The 27503-nt window shown below is 39.7% G+C and overlaps 1 protein-coding gene across 4 annotated transcripts in view; it reads right to left on the reverse strand.

Annotated features, from left to right (window-relative positions):
• Positions 1-27503, reverse strand: part of NR3C2 (nuclear receptor subfamily 3 group C member 2) — a 213532-nt gene that overhangs the window by 44717 nt on the left and 141312 nt on the right. For all 4 annotated transcript variants that reach the window (XM_051617248.1, XM_051617250.1, XM_051617251.1 and 1 more), the window contains exon 4: positions 14256-14372. In XM_051617248.1, coding sequence (XP_051473208.1) covers positions 14256-14372 — 117 coding nt within the window. The remainder of the gene's footprint in view (positions 1-14255; positions 14373-27503) is intronic.

A 27503-nucleotide genomic window follows, 5' to 3' on the forward strand; every position in this document is an offset into this window, starting at 1 on the left:
GATGAAGAATCTGTAAACATGACTTCAAGTGTTGTCCCATGCATAAGAGTAAGGGCCAGGTACAAATAGGGGAGATACAGGAACAAGAGGATGAATCACTGGTTTGACTGGACACACCAAAGGGAGGAAGTAAATTAAAAGCCACTACTGAAGCGGAAGAAAAGTTGTAAGGTGATTCAAAGGAGAGCACAAGACCACTTTATCATGTAAGACACACTGCCAAAAGGACTTTGCTCTTGCAAAGCAATGGCCATTCAAAGGTGATTTCTGCAGTGGCATTTGAAAAACGCTGAGGAGACCAAGTAGTTCATCTCAATAGACAAGGAAAGGAAGTCTGCAGCTGGTGGAGGAGAAAATAAAGATCATGCCTTCACGTGGCAATATAAATTCAAAAATCTGTTTCTGACAGGTGTAATCCAGAGGAGATACAAAATGGTAGAAAATGGTGTAACTTGCCCTAAGTCTGATGAATCAGCATAGTTTAATTAACAAAGCAACAAAGATTTCCTGATTTCTTATCTTCCATCAGCAGAAGCAAGCTTTTACTGGAGACAAGCTCAAAGCCAATGACTGAATTCAGTCGAATGAAATAGTGGGCATAACTGAAACAATTATATAATTTGGCATTGCCAACATAATTCACAACTGCTTACTAATTAATAAGTAACACTTTTATCTGACAGGATTGGACAACTTAAACACAAGAAATAAACATGCATGAAGTATGGTATGTCCCTTGTTATTTGCTTTCAGTCAGATACTGCAAAGAACCAGGCACATCCATAAATACAATTCTTGATCCTGGTTCACAATCAGTATACCAAAAATGGAGGTACAGCACACATGAAAGAATGAACTTCTAACGCACATTTTAATCTACATAAGTGTGCTATTTTCACTTTGTTCCTATAAACATATTTTGTTTCTTTATTCTAACTGGATTTAAACTAATAATGAAACTGACTGTAACTAGGTAAGTATTTCCTGCTTATTACTTTGCTTACTTACACCACAATTTCAGAAGTGTTTGTGTTTTGTTTTGTTTGGAACAGACTATAATATACAATGCAGTGCAATGCTGCTCCAGTGCAGCATTTTGTAAAGCACAGAAACAGTTTATGTGAAGCAGTTTATCCTCTTTCTTTGAGCAGGATCAACTATACTTTTCCCAGCCCAGTATGTTATTAATCTTCAATGAAGGGAATTCTGCAGTATCTCCCATCTTCCTCCAACATCTACCAGTCAGTTTTCCCCCAACATATCCAATGTCATATCATTTTTTTTGCAGTAAAGTTGATTTCTTTTCACCGTTCCCCCCAGTGGCCATAAAGAACAACTTATCATTCCTGCCCCCTCTTTTACACCACTTTTTGTATTGAAACACTGTTATCATGGCTTTCTTACTATGTTTCTCTCTTCTACACTAAAATAAACTGAGTTTCTTCAACTTCTCCTTACAGATACATGGGTTTTTTTTCTAAGTTTCTTATTAACTTTGTTTTTCCATGGGCAGTCTCCAGTCTGTATACACATTTATTCAGGCACGTGACACAAAATTTCAGGAAGACTCACAGAATCACTCTGGTTGGAAAACACCTTTAAGATCATCAAGTCCAACCATTAACCTAAAGCTACTGACCATTAACTTAACTCTTCCAATTCCAGTGCTAAATCATGTCCTTAAGCACACAGCTTTTAAACACCTCCAGAGATGGTGATTCAACCACTTTCCCTAGGAAGCCTATCCCAGTGTTTAATTACCCTTCCAGGGGGAGGTTTCTTCTAATATCCAATCTAAACCTCCCCTGATGCAACTTCAGCCCATTTCCTCTTGTTCTATTGCTTGTTCCTAGGGAGAACAGACCAACTCCCACCTTGCTAGACCCTCCTCTCAGACAGTTGTAGAGAGCAATAAAGTCTCTGCTCAGTCTCCTTTTCTCCAGGCTAAACAACCCCAGTTCACTCAGACACTCCTTGTAAGACTTGTTCTCCAGACCATTCACCAGCTTTATTACCCTTCTCTGGACTCACTCCAGCACCTCAATGTCTTTCTTGTAGTGGGGGGACCCAAAACTGAACACAGTATTTGAGTTTAGATGGTAAAGAAACCCTTCTAAATGCAAAGGTCTGCAAAAAACTGGACTAGATTATCAAGGGACACAGTACAGACTTCCACACTGGAGATCTTCAAGAAGTGATGAGAGATGAGAAATGATACTTCCCTATTTTTGCAATACTTTGACATTGCTGCCTCTGTATTTAAGACAAAATAATCATGCAACCATGCCTCTTTCTTCACTGCAATCTCTAAACATCTGCTCTCCGGTATTTCGTTCTTGCACACCTCCACCTCCACTTCTCAACATAACCTTCTGCACTTTACTGAAAATGCCATCATCTTGGTTTCAGACACTGGAAAGATGCTTCTGAATTCTGGCCACAGCAGAGAATTTCCAAATCTATTTACTCTCTACTTCATTATGCAAGTAATTAGCAAAATTACCGATCCAGAAGTGACCCTCAGCAGAACCCTACTTCAGATGCCCTTCTACTGTGACAGCAAACAACTGATACCTACTTTTGGAGAACGCTATTTTAAGTAATTATGCACCAACTTAGTAAGAAATCGAATAATATTTTAATGAGAGTTCTGCATTTCCTTCTGATTATACTTATGGCTAGAGATACTGAGCGGTGAAGCACAAACACCCACAGGGAGGTGGCATCCCATTACAGGGCATGCATACATCTTGTGGAACAGACGTGGTTCCTCTGCAGTGTGCTGGCTTTTGCAGGCAGGATTCAGGACTGTGGATCCACAGCCATGGGGATCTGCTCACAGGGATGGCCTTTGTAGCATGGATAAAGTCAGCAGCCTTGTGAAGATGACACAGAAGCCATCACAGTTGCCTCAGAAAAACTAAGGTGAAAGCCCAGATAAAAACTCACACATTTTGAGGTCTGACTCCATGATGAAGCTCGGGTTACCTACTTGTCTGGTGACTGGGACAGTGACATCCACAACAATCAAGGAGGGAAGACACAGGGGTGGGTTTGGGTAAGAGACAGAGGGAACTGAACCCCCTTTTTAGTGATGCCGAGCTTCAGGCTACACATTCGTGAAAAGACAGCGGACAGAAGTGACAAAAGAAAGCTGAGCTCCAAAGCGCATTTTACAGGAATATTTAGGTTGTCAGGGAAAATGTCTAACACATTTGCTTGTTTCTCAGCAATCCTCAAAGTGATAATTAATTGAAAAATAACAGTTTCATAGGGGTACTCCTCCCCATGTGGGAACAACTTTTACCAAATGCCAATTAGTGGTTTCCTGTTAAAATCAAATCAAGCTGTTTTTGATAAAGCTTTTTAATGAGAAATGGCTAAAGTATGAAAGTTTCCCCTACATATAACTCAGACAAAATCCCAAACTGATATAAAACATTCTCACAGCTAACATTGTTGGTATATAGAATTCCCTCTTCAACTTCTTCATTAATTTAAAAAGAAATGTATTTACTAAATATTTAAATCAGCCAATAAACAAAGCCTTAAAAAAAGCTTACAAAAGAAAATTATAATGTTGATGAAAGCCAATCTTAATCAGTCCTTTTCAGACGCTCCCAAAACTCATATTTTACTGATTATTTATTCATTCTTCAAATGCATGGCAAATTCAATGGTTTTGAGCTAAGCATTGCCTACTAAACACATCAGTAGTTTTGACTATTCATCAAATGTCTTTCAAGACTAACAACAAATACAAAGAGTAGGTCACCTATAATTCCAGAATTTGTCACCTGCAACTCTAAGACACCTGCAGTGATGAAACATCAGCAGCTTCAACTACTAGCACTGGTAATAATTTGGCTAAAAACAAAATTAGGGAAACCTTGAAGAACAGATTTTGAAATCTTCCACTGTACCAGACTGAATGCTCTTGGCTATGATCACTGGTTTCTGCCCTGTGCCAAGCAACTACCTTCCTCACAAAACATCCATTCCCATCCAACCTTCTGCAGGCATTCCTCATCCAAGTCTTCTCTCTTGCTTTTATTTGGGTTGATACCCAATGCGAAGTCTGTTCCATGACAGAATCATAGAATGGTTAAGGTTGGAAGGGATATTAAAGATGATCAGGTTCCAACCTCCCTGGTATGAGCAGGAACCCCTCAAACTAGACAAGGCTGCACAAAGTCTTATCCAAACTGGCCTTAAATACCTCCAGGGAGGGGCATCAACAACCTCCCCAGGCAACTTATTCCAGCACCTTACTACCCTCATGCCTCATGATTTATGTTCCCGTCTTCCCGATCATACAGCTAAGACATCTTGATTGCCCTGGTACAGTTCTGTAGTCATTTACTGTGTGTGAAATTTCCTCTTTGTTTTTACACTGTACACACAGGTACTCAACAAGCTCTTCAGAGTTTCTCAAATGTATTGATAAGCAAACTGCCGCAACACCTCTTATCCTGTATCTTGAGCGTTCCTACTTCCACTCTGTGCTAGAGAGTTTGCCATGCCTAAAATGCTTAATTTTTGTTCTAGCACTACTGTTACTAGAACTCTGCTTGGTTAGTGCTGCACTTACCACTGCAGTATTTCTGGTTATGTTGTAATGTACCAAATCCCAACTTGTGCTTTTCCCAAGGAACAAAAAATTTTAGGTATTTCATCTCCTCATCTGTACAATTTCCATCTCCCCAGTTTTTATCAACTCAGATTTATCTCAGATGACCTTATTTCTAACACATTAAATACTGCTGGTCTGTCCCTCATCTTCTAGAAATCATCTACCCTGCTTCCCAGAATAGCAACATTATCTGTGAAATACAAGCTGGTTGCTTATTTTCTGCAGTTGTCTCAGCCATATATTTCACCATCCAGTTCATAATTAGTCATTAAAAAATAAAATAAATATAACCATGGTAATTTCCTGTCTTAATAAATCACCCTGAACATTAGTGAGACACCCTGAATGTGTTACTAACCACCGTTTCAGTGAAAATGTGACCCTGCACTATTATTACCCATACGTACTACCTGAATCATGAAACTGAGTGTATCTTTGTGACTTATGGTGTAGCACATTTCTAAATTCTCCTGAAGAATTTTTGTATGAAATACCAGCAATGACCGAAATTGGCACATACCTCTCTAAGAGGATGTCTAAATGATGTGCCTGAATGTGCTGGGTCCTTGGGCAGACAGACCCAGACTCCATATGTGAGTTTTCCTCAGTTCTTTCTTTCCAGTACAACAACTGCATGGTTTTGAGGACAGGAGAGTTGCCCCAAATTAGCATCTTCTCTCCTCCTTACTGAAAAATACCCTTACTGTCCATTTGGGATGGACTGGTCTTGCGAGCTCAGGTTCTACAGTCTTCCTTCTCTTGCACCTTCTGCAGGAATATTATGCAGGGAAGATTGCTTCCTCTACTAAAACGTTACAGAATTGAGGAAATAAGAAAACTGATGGCAAAGAACCACAGAAGCACACAAGTCACCAGCATCAGTTTGCAGGAAGATGTGTGGCACTGGATGACTCAGGAATGCTCCAACTGCCGCCTTCACCTTGCCTTCCTCTTCGTTAAACACCACCTTTTTGCCTGTTGTGTATTTCCAAGGCTTAAATGTGCCCAACATTCCCTTCGTAACCTACTGTGGACTGTTCTTTCTAACAACATTGAACTCCAAAGTCTGCTTTTTGAGCCAGGTGTCCTTGACACTGCTCACACTTATTTTAGCAAAACACAGATACTAAAAATGGAAAGGTATGCACTTGGGAATTGGTGGGGAAACAAGCAGGAAGCAAGATTCCAAACAAAATACAAGTTACTAAGGTAATTCTGAAGCAAAATACGTATGACAGGACAAGAGGAAAGAACAACAGATTCCCATGCTAAGGCGCAATCTGTGATTAAATAAATTTTCTTCGTGACAGTACTGGAGTAAACCACAGCTCCAGAGTCAATTAAAAACCTGTGAAGTGTCAAAGTATCAGACAATCAAAAAAGCAACACAATGCCAGAAGAAAGAGCACGACTTGCATAGCCTTAGCAGCATTGCTTTTCAAAACATCCTGTCACACACAGAACAGAAATACAGAATAGCTCATTCAATGAGGATCAGTGACATAAAAATCTAAGAAATCTTTTGTACATGGAAAAAAACATTTTCACATTTTTTTTATCTGCATAAAATTTAGCAAACTTAGCTCCACTTACTTAATACTAATCATAGACTGGGAGAGATCTGTGCCTGTCGCACGATCCACTCTCTTGCTCAGACTAGAGTCAACTGTATCCTCATCACTTCTGAGAAATGTTTGTCTTATCTGATCTTTAAGTCGCCCAGTGACAGACTCGACATCTTCCCCAGACCATCTATTTGAGTGTCTCCCTGCCTTACAGTAACAGATAACCATTCCATTTCCTCACTTGCACCTTCCTTGCTGCTCATTACTTCTTCTCCTGCTTTTCACAGACATGGAAAGTAGATTTTTTTTTTTTTTTCTCTTTACCAATGCTTGTTGCTAAAGCAACACTTGTTGCCTCTCTCTTTAGCTTTCCCTCCAAACTTTTTCTGGATGAAACAATAGTCAATAATTCAATCTGTCCCCACCAGTCAATTTTAAAGACTGCTGATCACTCTCATTGCTCTACTCCAGTCTCTTCCAAATTGGTCCACAGCACACTTGCAGGCAACTAATGAGGGCTTTAACAGGAACCACTATTCAGAACAGTGAGCCCACTATACTTTGGCCAAGGTTGTGTCAGACATGACAAGTTAAATCTTCATGCGCTCTTACTCAGGTGGAAACTCCGAAGCAGTGGCTTGGCAGAAGCTAAGAGGTCAAGTTCCTCCTGCTCCTACAGCTTCTCGCAGCAATGGGGAAGTGAGTAATGGAAATGCACCACCACGTACCACTGGGGAGGTTTCAGAAGGGCTCTGGCAATAACGAGCAGCTCTGGAAAGAGGAACAGGAGACATAGGCATACTTTCATAGCAGGGACTACTACACTTTTAATATGGGGAAGATGAAAAAGGATACAGACTTTGAGCACTGTGGAAGGAAGCATGATAATTTGGTGAAGCACTCTGGTCTGCTCCAACATGATGAGACAAAACAATAAACAGAGGTGTTACAGGCTTGCTTGCTTTTATGCATCACTCTGAACAACAAAGATAAGCAGAAATTAATTTCAGGATCCTCCAGAAAATAGGCTACTAAATTTACATGCTCTGCATGACAGGGAAGTGGTGTATCAGGGCACAGGGGAAAAAGAAGTGGCCAGCCTTGGTCTTGAAGAGTCACTAAGAGCATCCTGGAGGTGAAAGCTGGAGCCTGACAACAGATAGAAAAGCTTAAAAGCTCATGACGGCCACACAGGGCATCAAAACAAGGCAGCCAGGTTGGATGCTGGGCAGAAGGCATCCAAGGAAGACCCACTGCTGTGCTTCAGTCATACTGCTTAACAGCACAATGGTGGTGGATTTGTTTGCACCTCCTCTGCAAGGACCTAAGCCTTCCTCTCAGAAAGCCGTTATCACCCCTCTCCGTCTTGTGTTTTGAACCAAAGCAGGACATCACTTATAGAACACAGACCACTCAGGAAAGAGCAATCTCTGAGCCTGTCCTGTCTATTGCTGAAATGAGACAAAACCCCAACAGAGCCTGCATGCAGAGTGCCACCATGTGACATGAGGCAGGCTGGGACATGTACCCCCAGCAGGAGACCAGAAAAGCTGCAGCTCCTTTGAGAGGCTGGCAACCAAGGGTGTTATGCTATGAATGGTACGATGGAGCGTCCAGCAGATAAAACAGACAAGTCTGGAGTTCAGCAGACCTGTGCCAAAAGCCTGAAAGGCTGTTCTTGGAGGAGAGACAAATGTTGCTGGCAGCTGGGCCCTTGTCAGAAGGCAGAGCTGAAACCAGCAAAAGTTGAAAAAAAACAAAGGAGGACTGAGAACATGAACCCGAGAAGTTTGATCAAGGATTGCTGGATGTGAGCTGCATGCTTTTGGATTACTGCAGTGCATCTTCTCGAGCTACCTTCACATATGAAATAAAATCATCAGCAAAATATGAAGTACAAGGACATGATTTCAATACCGTGTTTATTTGATGCCTGAGAGATTACTCTGACAATACCAGCCCTCTTAAAAACTCTGCAATTTTAAATATAATTCCCAAATAGTTTCTTAATAGTTACAGCAAGTGACTGCTGTGACAGTTATTCACAATATCCTTGAACATGGATCCATTTGTTAAGTTAGAGGGACACAGGGCAAGAGCAGTATCTTGTAACATGGAGGAGGATGGACACAAAAGTAGAAGTTCATTGCTGGACAAATTGGTTCCTACAAGATCCAAAACAGCAGGACTATTTTTTTCTTTTTTAAAAAATTAAATATTCATGAGGTGTACAGCAGCAGTACTTCAAGAACAACTGACCCTTACTCAGGCAAAAGGATATCCTCTTCTGAAGAGTCATGAACATGGACTACATGCAGCAACACAAATTTCCCTCCTGATCCCTCTTATGACTACAACCACAAGAACATTTGGAGAGACTTAAAAAACCCATAGCTCTAGGTAGCATGGTGCAGGCTATGTCTTCAAGTTAAATTACTTGCTTGGGCTCAAAACACTGTACATGTAAGTAAAACAAGGTAAATAAATTCTTTACTTCTCTGCTAATAGAAAGCCCAGCTTTTAACCCAATCTCATAACGTGATGATTTCTAACACGAATGTTTTCTGAAATCATCACACCTAGAAAAATACCAATATTCCTTGAAACAATACTAATTATAACCTAGACACTGGTAGGTACAACAATGAAGTTGTCAAGCTAAAATGCCAGAAACATTGACATGAGGTTTTGCTTCACAAAACCCCCAAATAACTGTACTACACCGTGGCATATTGGTAAAAGTGTTGCAAAAACTGGCACAGACCCAGATGAATGTTCATGCTAAAAAAATTTGACTAGATTGTCTCAGAAGAAGATGATACATAATAAATGCAAATAAAAATGTAGTTAAAGTTAGGGGGCATTTCAAAATACTGTGCAGTTAAAGTTCAAAACAAAAATAAAAATTAACCATACATGTATCCAAAATTGCTTTAGTTTCTTTCACAGGGTATTTTTTCCAGCCTCTCAAATTTATGCGACCTTGATTGTAGAAAGATGGTTGAAATTTTTACAGAAATCCAAGAGGATACATTTTTTCTTTATTTAATTTTTTCTAAGTTTTCAGTTTTCTAACACTTACGGTTTTTTTCTCTTTCTTTTCTCCCTACTGCCTTTTTTTTTTTCTCAAGGAGATAGGAACAATGATAATATAAACCACATAAGCTGCATTAACTGAAAATAATACTACAGTTTTAAATCCCTACTAGTATGAGTTATTAAACAGAAAATGGAAAGCTGGGCAAAAAGGTGAAGTACTGTATCTTATTACCGATTCTCTCATTTAATCTATTTTTCAGATTATTGAAGTATTTTAATGTATAAAAAATAAGGGTATCTGCAAGTGAAGACTACAAATCACACACAGCATCTTGTGCATGGAGTGTCTTACATATGTAAATGTATGCAAACCCAAGACTAAAATTTCACATGCAGTCTCTGCAGACTGCGATGAACTATGTAATTTACAAGGTGAAATCTATGCTATTTTACTTCAATATCCAAAGGGTACTTCAGCAAGCTGCTTCTAGCTGCTGTGGGAGACCACTATGGGTAAGTCTCAGCAGTGTTTTATATGGGAGCTGAGGCAGGAAAGGATTGCAGTCCTATACCATACAGATCTCTCAACACTGTCCTGTCTCCTAAGCACATATAATACATCACACAGCAGATGAGGGATCCTCTCTGATCACACAAGAGGGAGAGATGCTTGGTCACTGGATCACACCAGAGGAGCAACAACTAACCTGCCAACAAAAGTTGGGGGTTGTGGTCACCTCAAGTCACACACCTCTTCCTCCTCCAGGCCTCAGCACAGAGCAGGGTACACAGCAGGAGGGAAACCAGCCTGGTGCTGCCTTGCTGGATGTAGCTGGTGGTGGCATAAGAAACCTGATGAGCACCAGTGTGGTACTGGGAGGGAGTCTCACTGTGCCCCAACCCTCTGTTGTGGGGACAGACATGACTAAGAACAGCAGCATGAGGTGGGAGTCAAATGAAAATGTCTCGTGTGGAAGTGAGAGACTCAACAAATCTGATCACAGCGTATGCTGGAAGAAACTTCGCAATCCATGAAGTCATTCTGGTCCGTAATTAACTGAAAATTAATTACAGAATCCTGAAAAGAGCATAAACCAAAAATGGGCCAGCATACCTTCATAGTGCAGTTGCTCACTCTGAATCTCGTCCAATAATTAAGTCTAGCATATGGTATGGGAGTTAAAAAAAACCACAACAAAACAACAAACTATGATTCCCCAAAAAAGTTTTGGAGTCCTACTTGCTGAAGGGATATGTCTGTCTGCAGTGCACAAACAGACTTTCTAGAAATTAGGAGGATGAATTAATGTGGTATTTGGCAACTTCAGCTTTGCAGAAATTATAGGTTGCAGATGCTTCATATAAAATCAAAACAAAAATAGAGAAAAGAATATAATTAGGTAAATTATTTGCTGACTTAATGAATAATTTTCTAAAGATTATTAGAGGATATAAGAGCTTGGAAAATCCTCCAGTTTCTCAACAAATGAAGGAAGGAGGCAAATAATAAAACTGCCACATTAATTTTGTTAAGCAAAGGTGTATTTTGAAAAGGTGTATTTGTATCACTAGAATTAGACACATTTTTAAAAAGGTATTTAAAACATGGCATGCTGCCACAAATAAAAATGTTTAAGTTTTTAGAAAAGAAATGTTATCATGCTGAGAAGCAGAAGATATTCCACCAAAACAAACCTGTAACACTTCAACACAGTAAACAAAAGAACATTTTAAAAATATTTATAAAGAATATAACAAAAAACCGCAAACCAAAACCACAAAGGGGAAGTATCAGTAGATTAATCAGAGATTGTGCAAAAATGTGCTTCAGAGAATGTGGAAACTCTCTCCTTTCTTTTTGATTTACAGTTTTTCACTACAGAGATTAATACCTTCAGTAACATTATGAAGGCAATCACAAACTTTCAAATTACAAAATTTGCTTTATAAACCCTCTGAGAAACCAGGAGGAGCTGGAGTGACAGCTTGTAGGTGGGGAAAGTCAGACACGTGGGCACAGGACGTTGTTCCCTAAGGCCATTTTAGATCAATGGGAAGGGTTTTTTCTGTGAGTTTGTTTGATTTGGTTTTGTGGGTTTTGTTGGTTGTTGTTGTTGGTTTTTTGGTATTTGGTTTGTGTTTTTTGTTTTGTTTTAATGAGAGGATAAAACCTTATTTCCACATACAAGTGGAAAATAAATGTCCATGGCTTCAGCAACTAGCACACATTTCAGCCCTGAGTTATGCTTATGACCCTTTTCATATCACCTTACTCTGTTTCTCAAAAACAAAAAAACCAGGCATCTCTGATATGGTTTGGCCTTTATGTTTACCTTTGCCTCCACATGGAGGGCAAGAGCTTAAATTAGATATACTGCACAAAGAGCATAGCCCTGCAGAGTGTGACTCAGCTATAGAGGGTACGATGCTGCAAATCGGGACTTAAACAAAACTGCACTTAGAAATTAATTTTCCTCCAGGTCTTTACTGATCGCACTGTCTAAAAAAGTACTTGCACATTTCGCCTATAAGTCTGAAGTAGAAACAAAAGTATATTTTATTGGAGTAATATATATTCTTGGCAAAACTAGGCTGACCTCATGAAAATATAACCTATGATGTATCTTCATGATATCAACATACTCTATTCAAGCTAATTATGCTAAAATATTATTTAACACCAAACCTTGGAAATACATATGAAAATAAAATTACTGTTGTAAAATGTGTTAGCATCTTGTAATTTCCATGTCCTTTCTCATTATGATCTCCACCATATAGAAAGACCCTGCAACAGTGCACAGAAGTTTAAAAAATTAAGGCTGAGATGCTGAGTTGCTCCTCCATAGATGTTCAATTCAAAGCTCACCATGGGAAGAAGGACGGCCCAAGCAGCCAACGGCCGTAAGCTACCAACATCTCCTGCTGGAGCTGGGCTGACTCAAAGGCTGAAAGGTCCTTTAGCATAATTCAGAAGCCCTTGGGAGCATCTAAACAGCCTCTGGGCTGGAGGCACATTACCTCTCTTCAGTACCCCTCCCCTCTGCCTTCAACCTTGGCTTTTCTCTCCTGGACCACGCAGGAGGCACTGTATTGCATTGACAGCCAGAGCTGTTCCCCCACTATCTCATTCATTGCAGTGACAGAAGGACCTTTTTATGCCATTTTAGCTCCTTTAGGTGGCATAAAGGCATCATCAGGAATGAGAATTTCACCTTAGTTTCTCTATGTGAAGAAAATCTCCAAAACAGCTAAACTGCAAAGCTCAGCCGTAGGCCAGCTGTACACTGCAGAGGCAGACTTGGCCTTCTCAGTCATTAAATGCAGATCACTAATTACAGTTTCCAGCAGACAACCAAGCTCCAACACAAGGGAAGATTTTTCAATACATTTCCCATTTACAGCATTCCAGCCAATATAGGAAAAAAAAGCCTCAAGCAAAGTTTACCCCTTCCCTTGACTTTTGCAGACAACGCTGTGTGAACATGTCCTTTGAAACACACCAGGAAATGAGTGATGAACTCAGGACATGGCAGACAAAGCATCACATGTTGCTGTTTCAAAAGGTTATCAAGTAGGGTGGCAGCCCTTTATTTTGCTAGAGTGCTAAGCACACACGCCTGTCCTGGAACACAGGCTTGAAGGAGCACTGCTGGAGCTGTGCAGGGCATGGAGGATGCCCTATACCCTGCAGCAAAATTTCCAGCAGTCCAGGGAGCTGGTCTTCCTGCTTCACACACATTTTCAGCGCCTTTTTTTGGGAAGGAGGAGCTACCACCATGGAGCTCCCTTTACATCAAACAAAAGAGCTGCTCTGCTTCCCTTACTGGATTCAATAGCACAGATCAATACCAAGGGAAAGCCCCAGCATACCACAATACAGTCCCGTTTTCCTTTGAGAAGTAGAAATAAGGGGTATAGGGTACAATGCTGCATCCCAAAATCAGGAAAGGGATTGAAAGAGGTCTTAACAGGGCTACTTCTACCCAATAAAGTAAGGAGTATCTTGCTTGAGAATTTCTGCTAGGAGGCAAGACAGAACATGAAGTTTGGAGGGTAGAAAAGAATACCAGACAGCAGACAAGGACCAGTATTTTTAATATAACCTATGAAAAACATGAAGCCAAATCTGTCTGTAGAACTAAACTAAGCTACTAGGAGAATAGGTCCAGGAGGATAAAAAGCAAATTGCAATACAGGAAACTATGAGGAGGAATTAATGTGACTGTATTATAATTGTATGCAACAGCGAAAAAAAACTCTTAAAGGAAGGGTCACTATGCATCAGGGGAAGGATCTGCAGCAGTACACAAACCCCAATTACAGACAACATAATAAACCTAAGAACGGTGGGGAAAAGTGACCTGTAATACTTGTGATGGTTTGAAACAAGATTATCACTGAAGCATAGCCAGAACTGTGTAGATACCATAACTGAAGAATTAAACAATGGAAAAAAAACCTATTATAAGTTTTACTATTATACTGTTTTCAAAATACTTTGGATAATAGTTAAGAAAATACTTTGCCCTTTTTTTTTTTTTTTTTGGTATGTGAATGATGAAGGAACATCATCAAGATTATTGCATATCCAAACAGACATAGAAATAAATCAATATAAATGTTGAATAAGCAACAAAAAAAAGTTGAGAGGTTTCAAAACATGTGACTTTGCTTCCATGATGGTCCAAAAAGTTTTCTGTTATTAAAGACAATGCTTGTCACCAATAAAAAGTACACAATACTTGAAGCCTTAACACTTTTAGCTACATGAGACTCCACTAAAACGACTGTCATCATAAAACACCCACTTCTCTTTTTTCTGAGCCATAAAATACATATCTCCAAAACTTGATTTAGAATGACAATAGAGTTTATTAGCTATTAAGCACTTATTCAGGACAATGCCACCTTAAACTTTTCAGCTGATGCAGCTGCCAGAACTATAAAAAGGCTGCACATTTCCAATTTTTTTGACTAATCAAATAAAGAGACCAAACTATTAATATTCTGCTTACCTCCTAGATTCATTCCAGCTTGCAGACACTTCTGTAATCGACAGGCTGGGCAGTTCTTCCTCCGAATCTTATCAATTATGCAGTCGTTCCTTCCCGCACACAGGTAATTGTGCTGTCCTGAATAAAACAAAAACAAAGTACATTATTAGAGGATGTATTTACATAATTCCAGGTTTCTCTTCTCTGTTGATTTGCAGTTCTTATTAATGCAGACATTCCCAATCCCATCCTTTACCCTTCCCAATAATCTTAGTGCCTTGTTGTGGGCCTTACTACGAGCATCTCTTCTGTTTAATTTGGGGAAGAGTTTTGGCATGTCACTCCCTAGACAGATCTCATTACTTAGTTCTAAGCAGGGCTGGAACTCTTCTTTTTGCAAAAAACCAAATAATTGTTTGAACATTTTCAAATCTTACACGTATCACAGAGCAGCCTGACAACTCTGTTTTAATAGAAAACTGGAGGCCATTCTCATGTTAGAGAAGTTCACAATCTAAAGCAGAAATGCAAAGGAGAGGCTCACTTCCCAATGTACTTCACTCCCTTCAGCCAGTTCACTGAGTGCTTGTTTTCTGATTTAATCAGTTACCCTTCTATACAGCAGAAGGTTTCTGAAGGGTTTACCATAAAAGGCTTAAATTACAACCATATTATTTCAGTCTGTAAAGCCCTACAGAAGCACTCCTGAGGAGAGACAGCAGGTATTTAACACACAACATTTAGCAGAAGGGAAATACATGGCAACCAAGGAAATAGGCTGACATTTAACAGCTTGGAGACTCAAAAGGCATTTTACTTCATGGGAGGAACACAGGTAGAGCAAACGGATGCAGTGTATCAGATGCGGGCACTGCCATGTGGTCTTTTCAAAGTAAGGTGCTTGAATTTGATGTGAGAGAATAAAGGAAGCCAGGAGGGGTTGGTGCAGCATGACAGGAAAACCAAGAGGAAAAGATTATTTTAGCTGCCTCGATCCAGAGGTGGCACAGGGCAATCTGGGGCAGCAAGAACAAACTATCTGCAGCAGATGTGACAAACAGCAATGCAGAAAGCTTCCAGAGGAAGGATGAAAGGAGAGGACACAGCACACAGAAGTACAATAGACTGTAAGTCAAACTGCAGGTCTTGCCAGCATGCAAAGTTCAAGAAAACAGTCCTGTGTAAAATACAACAGTGTGATGCAGGCTTACACCATGGGCACTGTAAGAACTGCTGAGCCTCAGGGACAGGCATTTCAGACATAAGGTAAGAAATCCATTACTCCATAAATTAAGCATAAGTTCATAACAAAGATGTCTGAAATGCAAGGCAGAGGTGCGGTGTGAGGCTGCACCTTGAATACTGTGTTCAGTTTTGGGCCTCCCACTACAAAAAACACACTGAAGTGCTGGAGCAATTCCAGAAGAGGGCAATGAAGCTGGTGAAGGGTCTGGAAAATAAGTCTTACGACGTCTGAGGTTTGTTTAGCCTGGAGAAAAGGAGGCTGAGGGGAGACCTTATTGCTCTCTACAACTACCTGAAAGGAGGGTGCAGTGAGGTAGAGTTAGGTTAATGGTTGGTAGAGTTAGGTTATGGTTGACTCAGTGATCTTAGAGGTCTTTTCCAACCAGACCGATTCTGTGATTCTGTGAAATCAGATTGCAAATATAGCCACACTAACCCACAACTAAGCAGATTCCTAAGCAGGTCATGAATGAAGCAGGCAAGATGTGCAGAAACCCAAGAGTTGTACAAATTCTTGTGGGAGTTTGTGGGACCTGGTAAGGCTGGATCAATAGACCAAGGGCAACTGTATGAGGTCCAATAAGGCTAAGTGTTGGGTCCTAGATTTTAGTCACAGGAGACCTTGCTTCTGTTTTGGGCTCTTTCAGGAATTTGCTTTAAAATTTCAGGTATTTTTCTCTCTCTGCATCTGATTTCTCTTCACCTGTACTCAATGTTACCTACTTAGACAGTGAGTTGAGGTTTGGACAGTTTCTTGCATCTCTTCACTAAGCATCTCATAAAAAGAAAACCAATCTTACTTAAGCAAAGTGTTACTGTAATATCACAAAGGAATCACCATTTAGATAATGCTTCAGATGTGTTTAAACAATAAGCACATGGGCAAATAACGTGTTTTTATTAAGGGACTTGACCTAGCGCTGAGACACAGATGAAAAACAACAGAACTTGGGCAAAAAAATCATGACTATGAACTCATGAAGTTACATGAGGCATAAAATAAAATGAAACAGTAAAATATAGTGATTTGCACCAGTATGTATCAGTTGGTCTTTAAGTAGGCTAGCTAAATAAAAAGAATTTTCAGCTAATCACAAAATGGAAACCTACTTATCATACAATGTTTAGTTTATGGTGTGATCTATACTAAACCCACATACACAAAAGTCAGTTTAATTTCTATTTACATTTTTGTCTGTACTGACTTGAGCATGGAGCCTAAAGCAGTATCACACAAACAGCATGAAAGTTAAACTAGAAAACAAAAGTGTTTAAAATAATGCTATATAGTATAAGGATGGTTTATATGCACTTACAAATACCAGTGTATTATCTTTTTTTGAGTAGAGGGGGAAAAAAGGTTATTTTCTGCCATGAATGCAAGCACGATTGCTCAGTGCTCATACAATATCCTTTGTACATCACAGAGTACTGCAATACCATTTTTAGGCTTCCACAGGCGGGTGCAGGCTATTAATATGACAAGTCAGCTCTAATGCTGCAAAATGAACCCCATTGCAGAATTACCCTGAAGGCAGTTTGCTCTACAAAACTGTACACCTGTTAAGTCAACATTGTTCACTACTGCTTTCAAAAGCTAACAGGTTTAATAAAAAGAGGTTAACATTTATGTACTCCAGCATAATTCTTAAATACTGTGGAAATGTTTACTTGATTCAATCACTGTCACACTGTGACTTCCTAAGAAAAATTCCCACAATAGCCTAATGCTTCCATAAGTCACCCTTCAAATAGTATAAGCAGCCTGCAATTACTGCTTTCTGGCCTATGCACTCCAGACCATTTCAAAAAAACATAAGCCAGTAAAGGTTCATCGATTTTTGAATTCTACATCTCTGAATATTAACATGTGGTACAAAAACTGCAAGTAGTTTTTCTAGCAAGCAAGGCAATCATCTTTCTAAAAAGAAAATGTTTTCATGACTTTTTTTTTTTTAAATTTTAAAAAAATATTGGATAACCAGAGTCATCTTAAAGCTTTCATTAATGGAAGTAACTTGAAAAACCTTTTAAAACAGAATGGATCAGCATTCAGGCAAACCCTTTATGTCAAGTACAACTATGAAATAATAATGAACAGTTTTTCAGTTAAAAAGCTTATTATCTATGATTTTAAAAATTACTTCAGATTTTCAGGTAATCAAATACAGCAGATTTCAAATAAAACCAATTTTGTAAAATAAGTTAGCAAAGAGAAGACACTCATAAAGAAGCAGCACCTTCCATTTGTGTAGCATGAGCCTGACTCATGCCCATCAATTTCAGAATCAAAAGAAAAACCATCACATCCGAAATTGATGTAGCTCTCTCAAGACCTCTAGGGCTCTTCAAGATCTCAGTGAGGTGATGGAGACTTTCCTGAAAAGAAACTGAAGCTTTTGTGGTGCTAGATCTCCAACTCTTTCAAGACCTGTATTGAGCTGCTTGTGTAGTTTGTGTTTAACTTAATCCAGTTGCCCTTTTTATCCAGTTTAATCATCCACAAGTGGGCTGGAAAGTGACAGGGCAGATATCGAATTCCCATCTCCCATGTGCTAAATGCATTAAGACGAAAGTAATTTTTACATATGCCACCATTAAGTGCACTTACACAAGCTAATTCCTGTTCCATCTAAAATACAGTTACAAAATATGCCAGGAAAATTTCCTGTTCGAAATAAATAATTAATAGGTACTACAGAGTAACACACTAAGAAGAAACAGCTGTCCTATTCACAGCAGAGCTAGAGGAATATTTGAGTTCGCACTTTCAAGGTTATTGTGTCACTACATACCACAGAATGACACATCCAAATTCAGGCACAAAAATACTTCGTTTCCAATTCTTTCACCTGTGAAAACTCTTTAATCCTCCAGTTTTATGAGCTTACAAAAGAAAACAAAAAGGAAGTACTAATGAAATTCAGTCTTCCCTCTTAATACAATTTCTTACACTAGTAAAATTCAGCATTAAAGGAAGGGATAAAAAAGCTGTGCTTATTTGGCCTATGAATTACTGCCAAAATGAGGCTGCAGCAGAAGTTGGGCCTTTCCCTATTTTAAAACTCCAGCACAATGACTGAGCCACTGGTCCCAAAAACTGAGTTGCTAAGATGAGCCTCAGAAACATAAGCAGAGCACTGCTGCACTTTTTAAGGGGCTACAATACTTCCAGACATGTAAGGCTGCAACAGGAAGGGAAAATTAGAAAATTACAAGAATTTCTAAGATATTCCACATTTTTAACTTCCTCCTAAAAATTATTTCCCCCCCCAGATTTTCAAAATCAGGAACGCAAATCATTAATGAGTCTTCCATATCTCTGCTCTCTTGTTAAAACAGACATTAATATGATCAAAGATTAAACAAAAGGGTAAAAAAAAGGTATAGTGCTGGATGGGGATCCAAAGACTATTTAATTCAAGCCCACTCATGGAATTATGATAAGACTAGCTTAACAGTTCAGGCAGGTGGTTGGTTCCCCCCCCCCTTCCTCTAAATTAGTCTTAAAACCTTCTGAGGAAAGGTATTCTGCGATTTCCCTACAAGCCATGTGATCAGGCTAGTGATTAGCTAGCCTTGAAGCTGTGTTTTTTCCCTTTGAATTTAACCCTAATGGGAATATTTTGCAACTGAAAGAGATGCTAGCACTTCCTCTAAGACATGCAGAGTAATAGATCACAACCTTATTACAACAATCTCATACCTATCGAAAGATTTATGTTACCCATCTCTTTGCTAGACTAAACAAATCCAGTTCTCTCAGTCCTACCTCACAGGTCACGTTTCCGAAATCTGTCACCATTCCTCTCACTCTCCTCCAGCTTCTTTCATAAAACAGACTGCCCAAACCCAGGGACATTTATCTTGCTGAATTTCACCATCACTAAACCAAATAAAATTGTTACTTCCTGCATCTTGCAAATAACAGCCCTGCAAATGCAATCCTGGACCAGATCTGGCTTTTGGCAATAGTGTTAGGTTGTTGACTCACGCTCTCTTGCATGCCACTAACACCCAGCTCCTCTTCTGCGGCAATGCTGCCTTCCATGCGTTCTTTCTCACTTTTACCTAGGCAGCCAACTCTCTTTTTTTCCCCTCTGCTAGAGCTACATACCCACCGCAACCTCCCCTGGGAAAGGGTAAGGGAAAAGTCCAAAAGCCACCGCAGATACAACATATGAAACCAGAGTGTGCTTTGGGTCCCAAGACAAAGACGTGATTGAGGAAGCCTTGGAAAAGGATGGGAAAGTGAGAAAACAAGAGGGGCAGCTAAGGACCAAACAAAGCAGAAGTAGTTTGAAAAAACCCTTAACTTTTAAAATAGAGTCTCACTGAAGCACATCAATGCACGTAAAATGCCCATACGATCCTTCCTCCTCTACAATGAAAAGTAATGCTTTGACTAACAAAATAGCAGGCAAAGCTGTCTTCTTGCAGGCTGCCAGAACAGCCAAGTCTTCTTCCAGGTTTTGAGGAGAGAGGAGCTGGAAGCCACCTCCAGCCCTGCCTTGAAGATCTGCGTATTTGAGCTAGGATCCGTTTCGCAGCTTCTGGGCTGGAATAAGGACTTAGATATCTCCTTGTTTCCCAAGCGGGAAGATAATCTTCACAATAACAATGGTACATGTAAAAGCCTTACAGCTTGGAGTAGCTATCGGCACCTGCTCAATCAGGTGTGTGTAGGTGTTGAACACTATTACTTGGACATCTTTAGTGCAGGTAACTCCTCTAAAGATCCTCCTGCTGCCCCTATCAGGATTTATCAGCATAACCATTAATTTTACTGAAGTTCCTCCTGATAATACTAGTGAATGAGGGAGAGAAAAAATTCTGGCTGTAATTCTACACTAAGTTTCTTTCAATTCCATAAATGTTATTTACCACTCCCCCCCTTCCCTTTACCCAGCAGCCTGTCAGACTGCATGAGCCCAGCCCCTGCAATCCACCTGACCTGGGTTATAGACAAATAAAACATATTGCAGAAATTCATCAGGATTTTCTAAGGAAGGCCTCTCACCTTGAAAATATCTAGTCAGCAAAAAGAACTTAACACTGTTTTTCTGCCTTCTGGTATAACCCTAAGGAAGGGCTTTGCCTCCTACAGCAAGAAATCACATAATCTGCAAATCCTAACCTCTTGTTTGTGCTCACTGAGCTATGTGACATGTTCCTTTCATCCAGCTCCGAAACCTTCACAGATTTTGTGAAATGGCTGTTATCTCTGTAATCCATATAAGCTCTTTTAATTAATAAAAACAAACTATTTCTACCTTTTAATGGCCAGTATATAAATAAAACTACTGCTAAGACTTGTCAGAATGATTTTACACATCTTCTGTTTGACAGGAGCTGTATCACTGAATCAAGAAACAAAATGCATATACCTGAGTTTTTTATTTCACCATCTGTACTAGGTAAGTATTCTCAAATAAATCAGCACGATAAGTATGATGACAAATCTCTTTCCAAATTTCAGTTTGGAAATTTCCAAATTTCAGTTTTTACAGAGCCTCTGTTTCTTGCAATTAAAAAAAAAAAGGGAAAATGCCTGCTCTTCAGTAGAAATCAGAACTGCGTTTTCATTTAAAAGATCCATTTGTTACACAGTTGAGGGCTTTTTTTCTTTTCTTTTTTTTTTTTTTTTTAGCAGTTGACAACTGCCCAGCAACAGCAGCCTATGTTTGCAGTCACTATTTTAGGCTACATCACATGTCAATTACATAACCTTGTTTTACTGCTCTTGAACTGGTTCAAACAACCTGGGAAACAGATTAGGGCAGTCCCTCCCAGCCGGCCATCATCCACAGGCAGCGGCAGGACCCGTCCCCCTGCTGCAGCTCCAAAGGCTGCAGCCACAGCAAGTACCTCTCTCCATAACTAGTTACTTATTGCTAGACCCACCTGAGACATTTGATAATTAACTTCCTCAGCTCTGTTAAAACCAGTCCAGTCTGACCACAGTAACCTAATAAACTTGCTTCCTCACCCTGAGATTTATGTGTAATACACAATAAGCTTATAAATGCCAGAGACAAGGTACAGAACTTAAGATAGTAATTCTGCCCCTTAATTTTATAAAGCAAACGCTTGGGGTTTGCATTTTAGATATAAAATCTCAGGGTTTCCCAAAATTCAGTCTGACTTTAGGGTTTGATCTCCGTTATTACTCCACACCTTTAATCATTTGACCATATTATTCCCAGACAATATGGTTTTCAGCTGCAGACAAAGGCTGTATCTGCCAATCACGCAAGAGGACAATAGTAATCTATTATTAACATTATTACAGAGTGTGCTTATAGCATAGGTATGGTCTAAATCCTTCTCTGATGCAAGAATTTAGAGTTTTCCCTCCTCTGTGATAAATTAGATAAATTTGTTTTGATTCTGGCAAAATATTCACCACATCTGGAATATTTCCTGCTTGCTTCTCATTCTCAATTACCTTCTGCTAATTCTAGATCAAAAGACATCTTTCAGTTTCTTTACCTTTTTATATTACTGGATTAATTTTACTACAATTTGTATTATATTTTTGTAAATATCCTTGCTTTCATACTCCCCCCCTCCTTTTTGTTTCCTTCAATAAAATTTATTTTCTAACCTTTTATTTTACCTGCTGTTATCTTCAGTCTTTCACCACTCCTGTTCCACAGCTCTCTCTTCAGTCTTCTCATTTACCTTCTAAACGTATTAGTTCCTCCAGTCAGTAACTGGTGATTTCGTAGGGCACATTTACATTCTAATCAAAGGTATAGCTACAGATCATTTAATGTCATAGACTCTATGCAAAGTATATTAAAACTACCCAGGACATGGATAAAAGCATAGTCTAAACAGCATCATTTTCTGCAGTATCTACAAAACCCAGCTAGAGCTCTTTTAAAAAGTACAGGCACGTCAGCTAGTGCTCAAATAGTGAGAATAACCTATGAATTTCTGCAACACAGTGTTTTTCTAAATATTTAATGTGCTTTAAACCTTGTGTTTAATTGCAATTTAATTCTAACATGTTATAATTAAACTGCTGACAAAAAGCATTCTCAAATCCAGCTTGTTGGCCTGTGATCACCCAATCTTCTTCCTCTTTCTAATATGAAATACGTGACTGATTCTTACTCAGTATCCTCGAGAAAGAGCTGCAGGTTGTCCTTAGGCAGCGATTACATCATGAACAATGACTTAATCCTCTGTGCATTAACTACCACATTTGTTTCCTCCAGAAAGCCAAAGTTTTAAAGCACAAAAGAACTACCAGCAAGTGCTTCCTCCAATGGTGACTACAAAGTTGATGCCCCATATTTCTGAGAGTGGAGCAGGGAGGGCTACGTCCCCTGACACTTTTTATGTGAAAGTCTTCAAATTGCCCTACTGTTATGCACTCCCTATGCATATCTAGGAGCATGGACTCCAATGCTCTGCCAATTTCAACACAGAGACTGTCTCCAGGAAACTTGCTTTGACACTGAACTGAGACCAGGTTAACAAAAACACTTGGTACAGTCTGGTGATACTGGCAAAGGATACGAGAAGTTATAAAAATGGTTCTCACTCACTATTTTAAGCAGACTGAAAGGGCACGGATGAGAGGGATAAAGGAGATAGGAAATTTGGCAAGGGAGCACGGGATGTAGCCCAAAAGAGGCTACTACTTTCTGCAGGAGAAACCATCCAGCACAACAGTGAGACAAATAAGAAAATAACACAAGTATCTCATATTTGAGACACGTGTGCACATTTTCTTCTGCCATGCTTAAAATATGCCATGGAACATTGAAAGCCTCTCCAACTTGTGCCTTTTGTTCCAGTCATCCCATATTCCAGAGGGACTGAGCCACCAACACAAGATATGCCCCAAACTGGTACCGAAACCACTCCCAGGTCTCCCACTGTCATCTTCACAAAAGAGGCAGAATACCAACCAGCCATACCAAGAGTCAGTTCAAAGAGGACAGCTGGGGCCTCCTGAAATCAGAGGACCTAAGAAAGATTTTGGTTCATTATGCTGGAAGTCTAAACATGGCCACTTGACTGACTATGCGGTAATTTTCACATGGTCAAAGAAATGCTGAATGATACTAGATGGCACAGAAAAGAAAGAAGTATCTGATCTTTGTAAAGCATTTCCAGTTCAGTGAAATCACACAGCATTGGAAGTCTGTTTAGGAGGAAAACCACAGAACAGTATCTACAGACACCAAAATAATCTTGTTATTGAGCTAAATAATTTCATTTCTGCTTTGAAATTAGTTTTCAGTTTAATTGCTTTCGATTTTAGATTATAATTAATACAGTAATACAATGAGTGAGAAATAGAACTTTCTAGGTTGTTGCCTTGATAAAATCACACATCTAATATTTTACAGCATTTTCACAGCAAGTTTCCAAATTTTTGTTTTTGTTTCAATTTTAACTGAAAACTAATTTTGAAGTCTCTATATGCTGTTCTCTGCAGAAATTATAAGATATACAAGAGATTGTTTGGATCAGGATTAGAGGCAAGGCCACCAAGGGTGATATTGCTGTGAGAGTCCGCTATAGACCTCCCAGCCAGGGCAGTGAGGTGGATGAACTGTTCCATAAATACCCAGGTGAAATCTCACGGTCATTTGCCCTGTTCTTTTGGGGGACTTCAACTTCCCTGATGTCTGCTGGAACTACAACATGGCAGAAAGGGAACAGTCCTGGAGGTTCCTGGAATGTGTCAAAGATAACTTCCTCACACAGCTGGTGCATGAACCAACTAGGCAAGGTGCCCTGCTAGACCTGCTCTTTGTGAACAGGGAAGGGCTGGTAGGAGATGTGACGGTTAGAGGCCGTCTTGGGCAGAGCGACCGCAAATTGTTAAAAGTTCTTTATTCTTAGAGACACCAGCAGTGATGTAGGAAAACTGCCACCCTAGACTTCTGAAGGGCAAACTTTAACTTGTTCAGTAGTCTGATTGCCAGAATGCCTTGGGAATCAGTTCTGAAGGTTACAGAGCCTAAGAAGGCTGGACAATCTTCAAGAAGGAAGTCTTGAAGGCACAGGAGCAGGCTGTCCCCATGTGTTCTAATGCGAGCTGGCAGCATGAGGTGATTAAAGACTTTTTTGCCTCACAGCAACCAGTCACGAGTGGTGTTCCCCAGGGCTCAGTGCTGGGGCCATTCCTGTTCAACATCTTTATTGATGATCTGGATGTGGGAGTAGAGTGCACCCTCAGTAGATTTGCAGATGACACTAAGTTGGGTGGGAATGTTGATCTGCTGGAGGGTGGGGAGACTCTGCAGAAGGATCTGGACAGGCTTAATTGATGGGCCAAGACCAATTGGATGAGTTTCAATAAGACCAAATGTCAGGTTCTGCACTTGGGCCACAACATCCCCCAGCTGTGCTACAGGCTTGGGGAAGAGTGGCTGGAGAGCTGCCCAGCAGAGAGGGACCTGGGGGTGTTGACTGACAGCCAGCTGAACATGAGCCAGCAGTGTGCCCAGGTGGCCAAAGATGCCAACAGCATCCTGGCCTGCATCAGGAATAGTGTGACCAGCAGGACCAGGTGATCCTGCCCCTCTACTCTGCTTTGGAGTGGCAGCACCTTGTGTACTGTGTGTAGCTTGGGGCACTGCAGTATAGGAAGGACATCAACGTGCTGGAGAGGGTGCAGAGAAGGGTAACTAGTCTGACTAGGGGTCTGGAGAACAGGCTGAGGGAGCTGTGGCTGTTCACAGAAAGAGTGGTGAGGCATTGGAACGGGCTGCCCAGAGAGGTGGTGGAGGCACTTGTCTTTAGAGGTGTTAAAAAAACAGGTGGCTGTGGTGTTTTGGGAGATGGTTTAGTGGTTAGGGGTTGATGACCTTGAAGGTCTTTTCCAACCTTGATGATTCTATGATTGTGTTGCATACATGATGCCTACATCTGCTTTCCCATGCTAAAAATCTGACAAGGCATTCTTGACGGACTACAAATTTCAGTGCACTTTAGTGGAAAATGTCAATGTACAAGAAATGGTCTTGGAGGTCTGGAAAGACTTTTAAAATAAGCATCATGCAAAAATTTTTAACTGCACTGAAATGCCCTTCCACGTTTTCTGATAAAAGTGGTCAACTACTCTTGCTACATTTACATACTGCTTTACAATTAGCTCACTGCTACAACTGGGTTTCAAGAAGTACAGAGTGTAAAATATGATTTGTGTGAAATATCAAGTTCATTTAAGGGAATGTATGAGCGAGTGTGTGTGTGGGGGGCTGTATTCTAGAGTATGGAGCACAGATTGGTAATATAAGGATTTCTAGTTGACTGCAAGGCTCCCTATGCCATGTTCCTTCAGTGAATACTCTACTGAAAATATTCAGCTCTAAAAAAATATTTATATTTGCAAGCATATATGAGGCTGAAGCCTGTTACACTATTTACTATTTTAAAGTGTTTAATTTGCCCCACTACCCTACTGATCCGTTCAGGCATATATCGAACTGTAGTAATCATATGGAAGACACAAACTAACAGAGAAAGACAGAAACATCAAGGTATCCAGCATTAATTCTGTGTTTTGCATCTTAATTTTATAATTTGCAACTCCAGGCCAACTCCTTCAATGATATGCATCCTATTTATATAACACATTACTGGAAAAATGGGTAGTTTGTTTCACAAACTAGAACTTTTTCCAACTCTTTATCTCAGTGAAAATTTTGTGAACTGTTTTTTTTTCTTTTAAAGTAGCTACCCTTCAGTTTTTGCAAACATTTTGATGTTTAAGTATGCTATGTTCTTGCATTTAGCATGCTCAGCAGATCATAAATTTTATTCTGTGTGAATGACACATTATCTTCAAAGCATATTTTTCTCTTGCATTTTTCATGTACAGTTTACTACAGCTCAGATTGGAAATATGCTAAATTCATAATAATGAATATTATTATGAATAATAGCAACAATATTTTAAATTGTCAGCACATACACTGACAAATCTCCTTTGGTACTCTGGTCAGTAATAACTTCCTTTTAAAGGGTGGAAGCAAGACCACAAAAACAGAGGCTTTTAGCATAATCTCTTGAGACGCCCAATACAGAAATGTTGACCAAAGTGAACTTAATTTTCTCCATTTGTTTGCTGGCTTTTAAAGAAGGAGTCTGTTTTACCCTTTGAAATTTGTTCATGTTCGTCTATTCACTTTCTTCGTTTTTCTCCCCATTTACTTATTTTTATCTGGAACCTCAGTTCTCTCTTACTCCAAATAAATCTGAAGAAACAGTCACAGAAGAAAGAGGATGAAGAAACAGCAGATTTTATGATTATAATGACATTTCACAGTACATTTACTGTTAAAATACAACAACCTAAAACAAAAAGTGTAAATTCAGTAGCAGAAAGGGTATTACAGCAATTACAATAACTATTTTCATATTTAAAGGGATGAGTGGGTCTTTCCAAGCATGCCTCTGAAGCAGGTGCAGAATTTCCAGGCTGCAGAGCTATTGACAGCTATTGTGCTGGACCCACGCCTTCATTACCACACCTTTTCACTAGGAACTGCAATTTGCTTTGTTGCAGACATAAATCATAGAATCATAGAATCCTAGGGGTTGGAAGGGACCTTAAAAGATCATCTAGTCCAACCCCCCTGCCAGAGCAGGGTCATCTAGAGCACATCATGGTGATCTTTCACACTGGAATCACCCTAGGTTTTGAGCAACTAAAGGCTATACAGTCACCACTAGGAGTTAAAAAAAAAAAAAAAAAAAGAGGTCAGCTTCAAAGCATACCAAATTTTTCAGACACACAACTGTGAGATCCTGAAAAGATCAGCCTTCCCTTCATTATAAGGGAATGTATATTTTGGTAAAGAAAAAATATCAGATTTTCATCCAAATGATAGTGTCCACCGAAAATAAAACTGAAAAAAAAAAAAAGGCATAGGACAATGAAAAAAAATAATCTCAGGGCATAAAGACAACATCACCATGGCATAAACCAAATTACTCTACTTCCAGAGATCGTTCTTCCTGTTTGACGCAATTGCTGTTTCAACATTTATT

Source organism: Apus apus, chromosome 4 (assembly GCF_020740795.1).
Source record: "Apus apus isolate bApuApu2 chromosome 4, bApuApu2.pri.cur, whole genome shotgun sequence".
In the NCBI taxonomy this organism is placed as follows: domain Eukaryota; kingdom Metazoa; phylum Chordata; class Aves; order Apodiformes; family Apodidae; genus Apus; species Apus apus.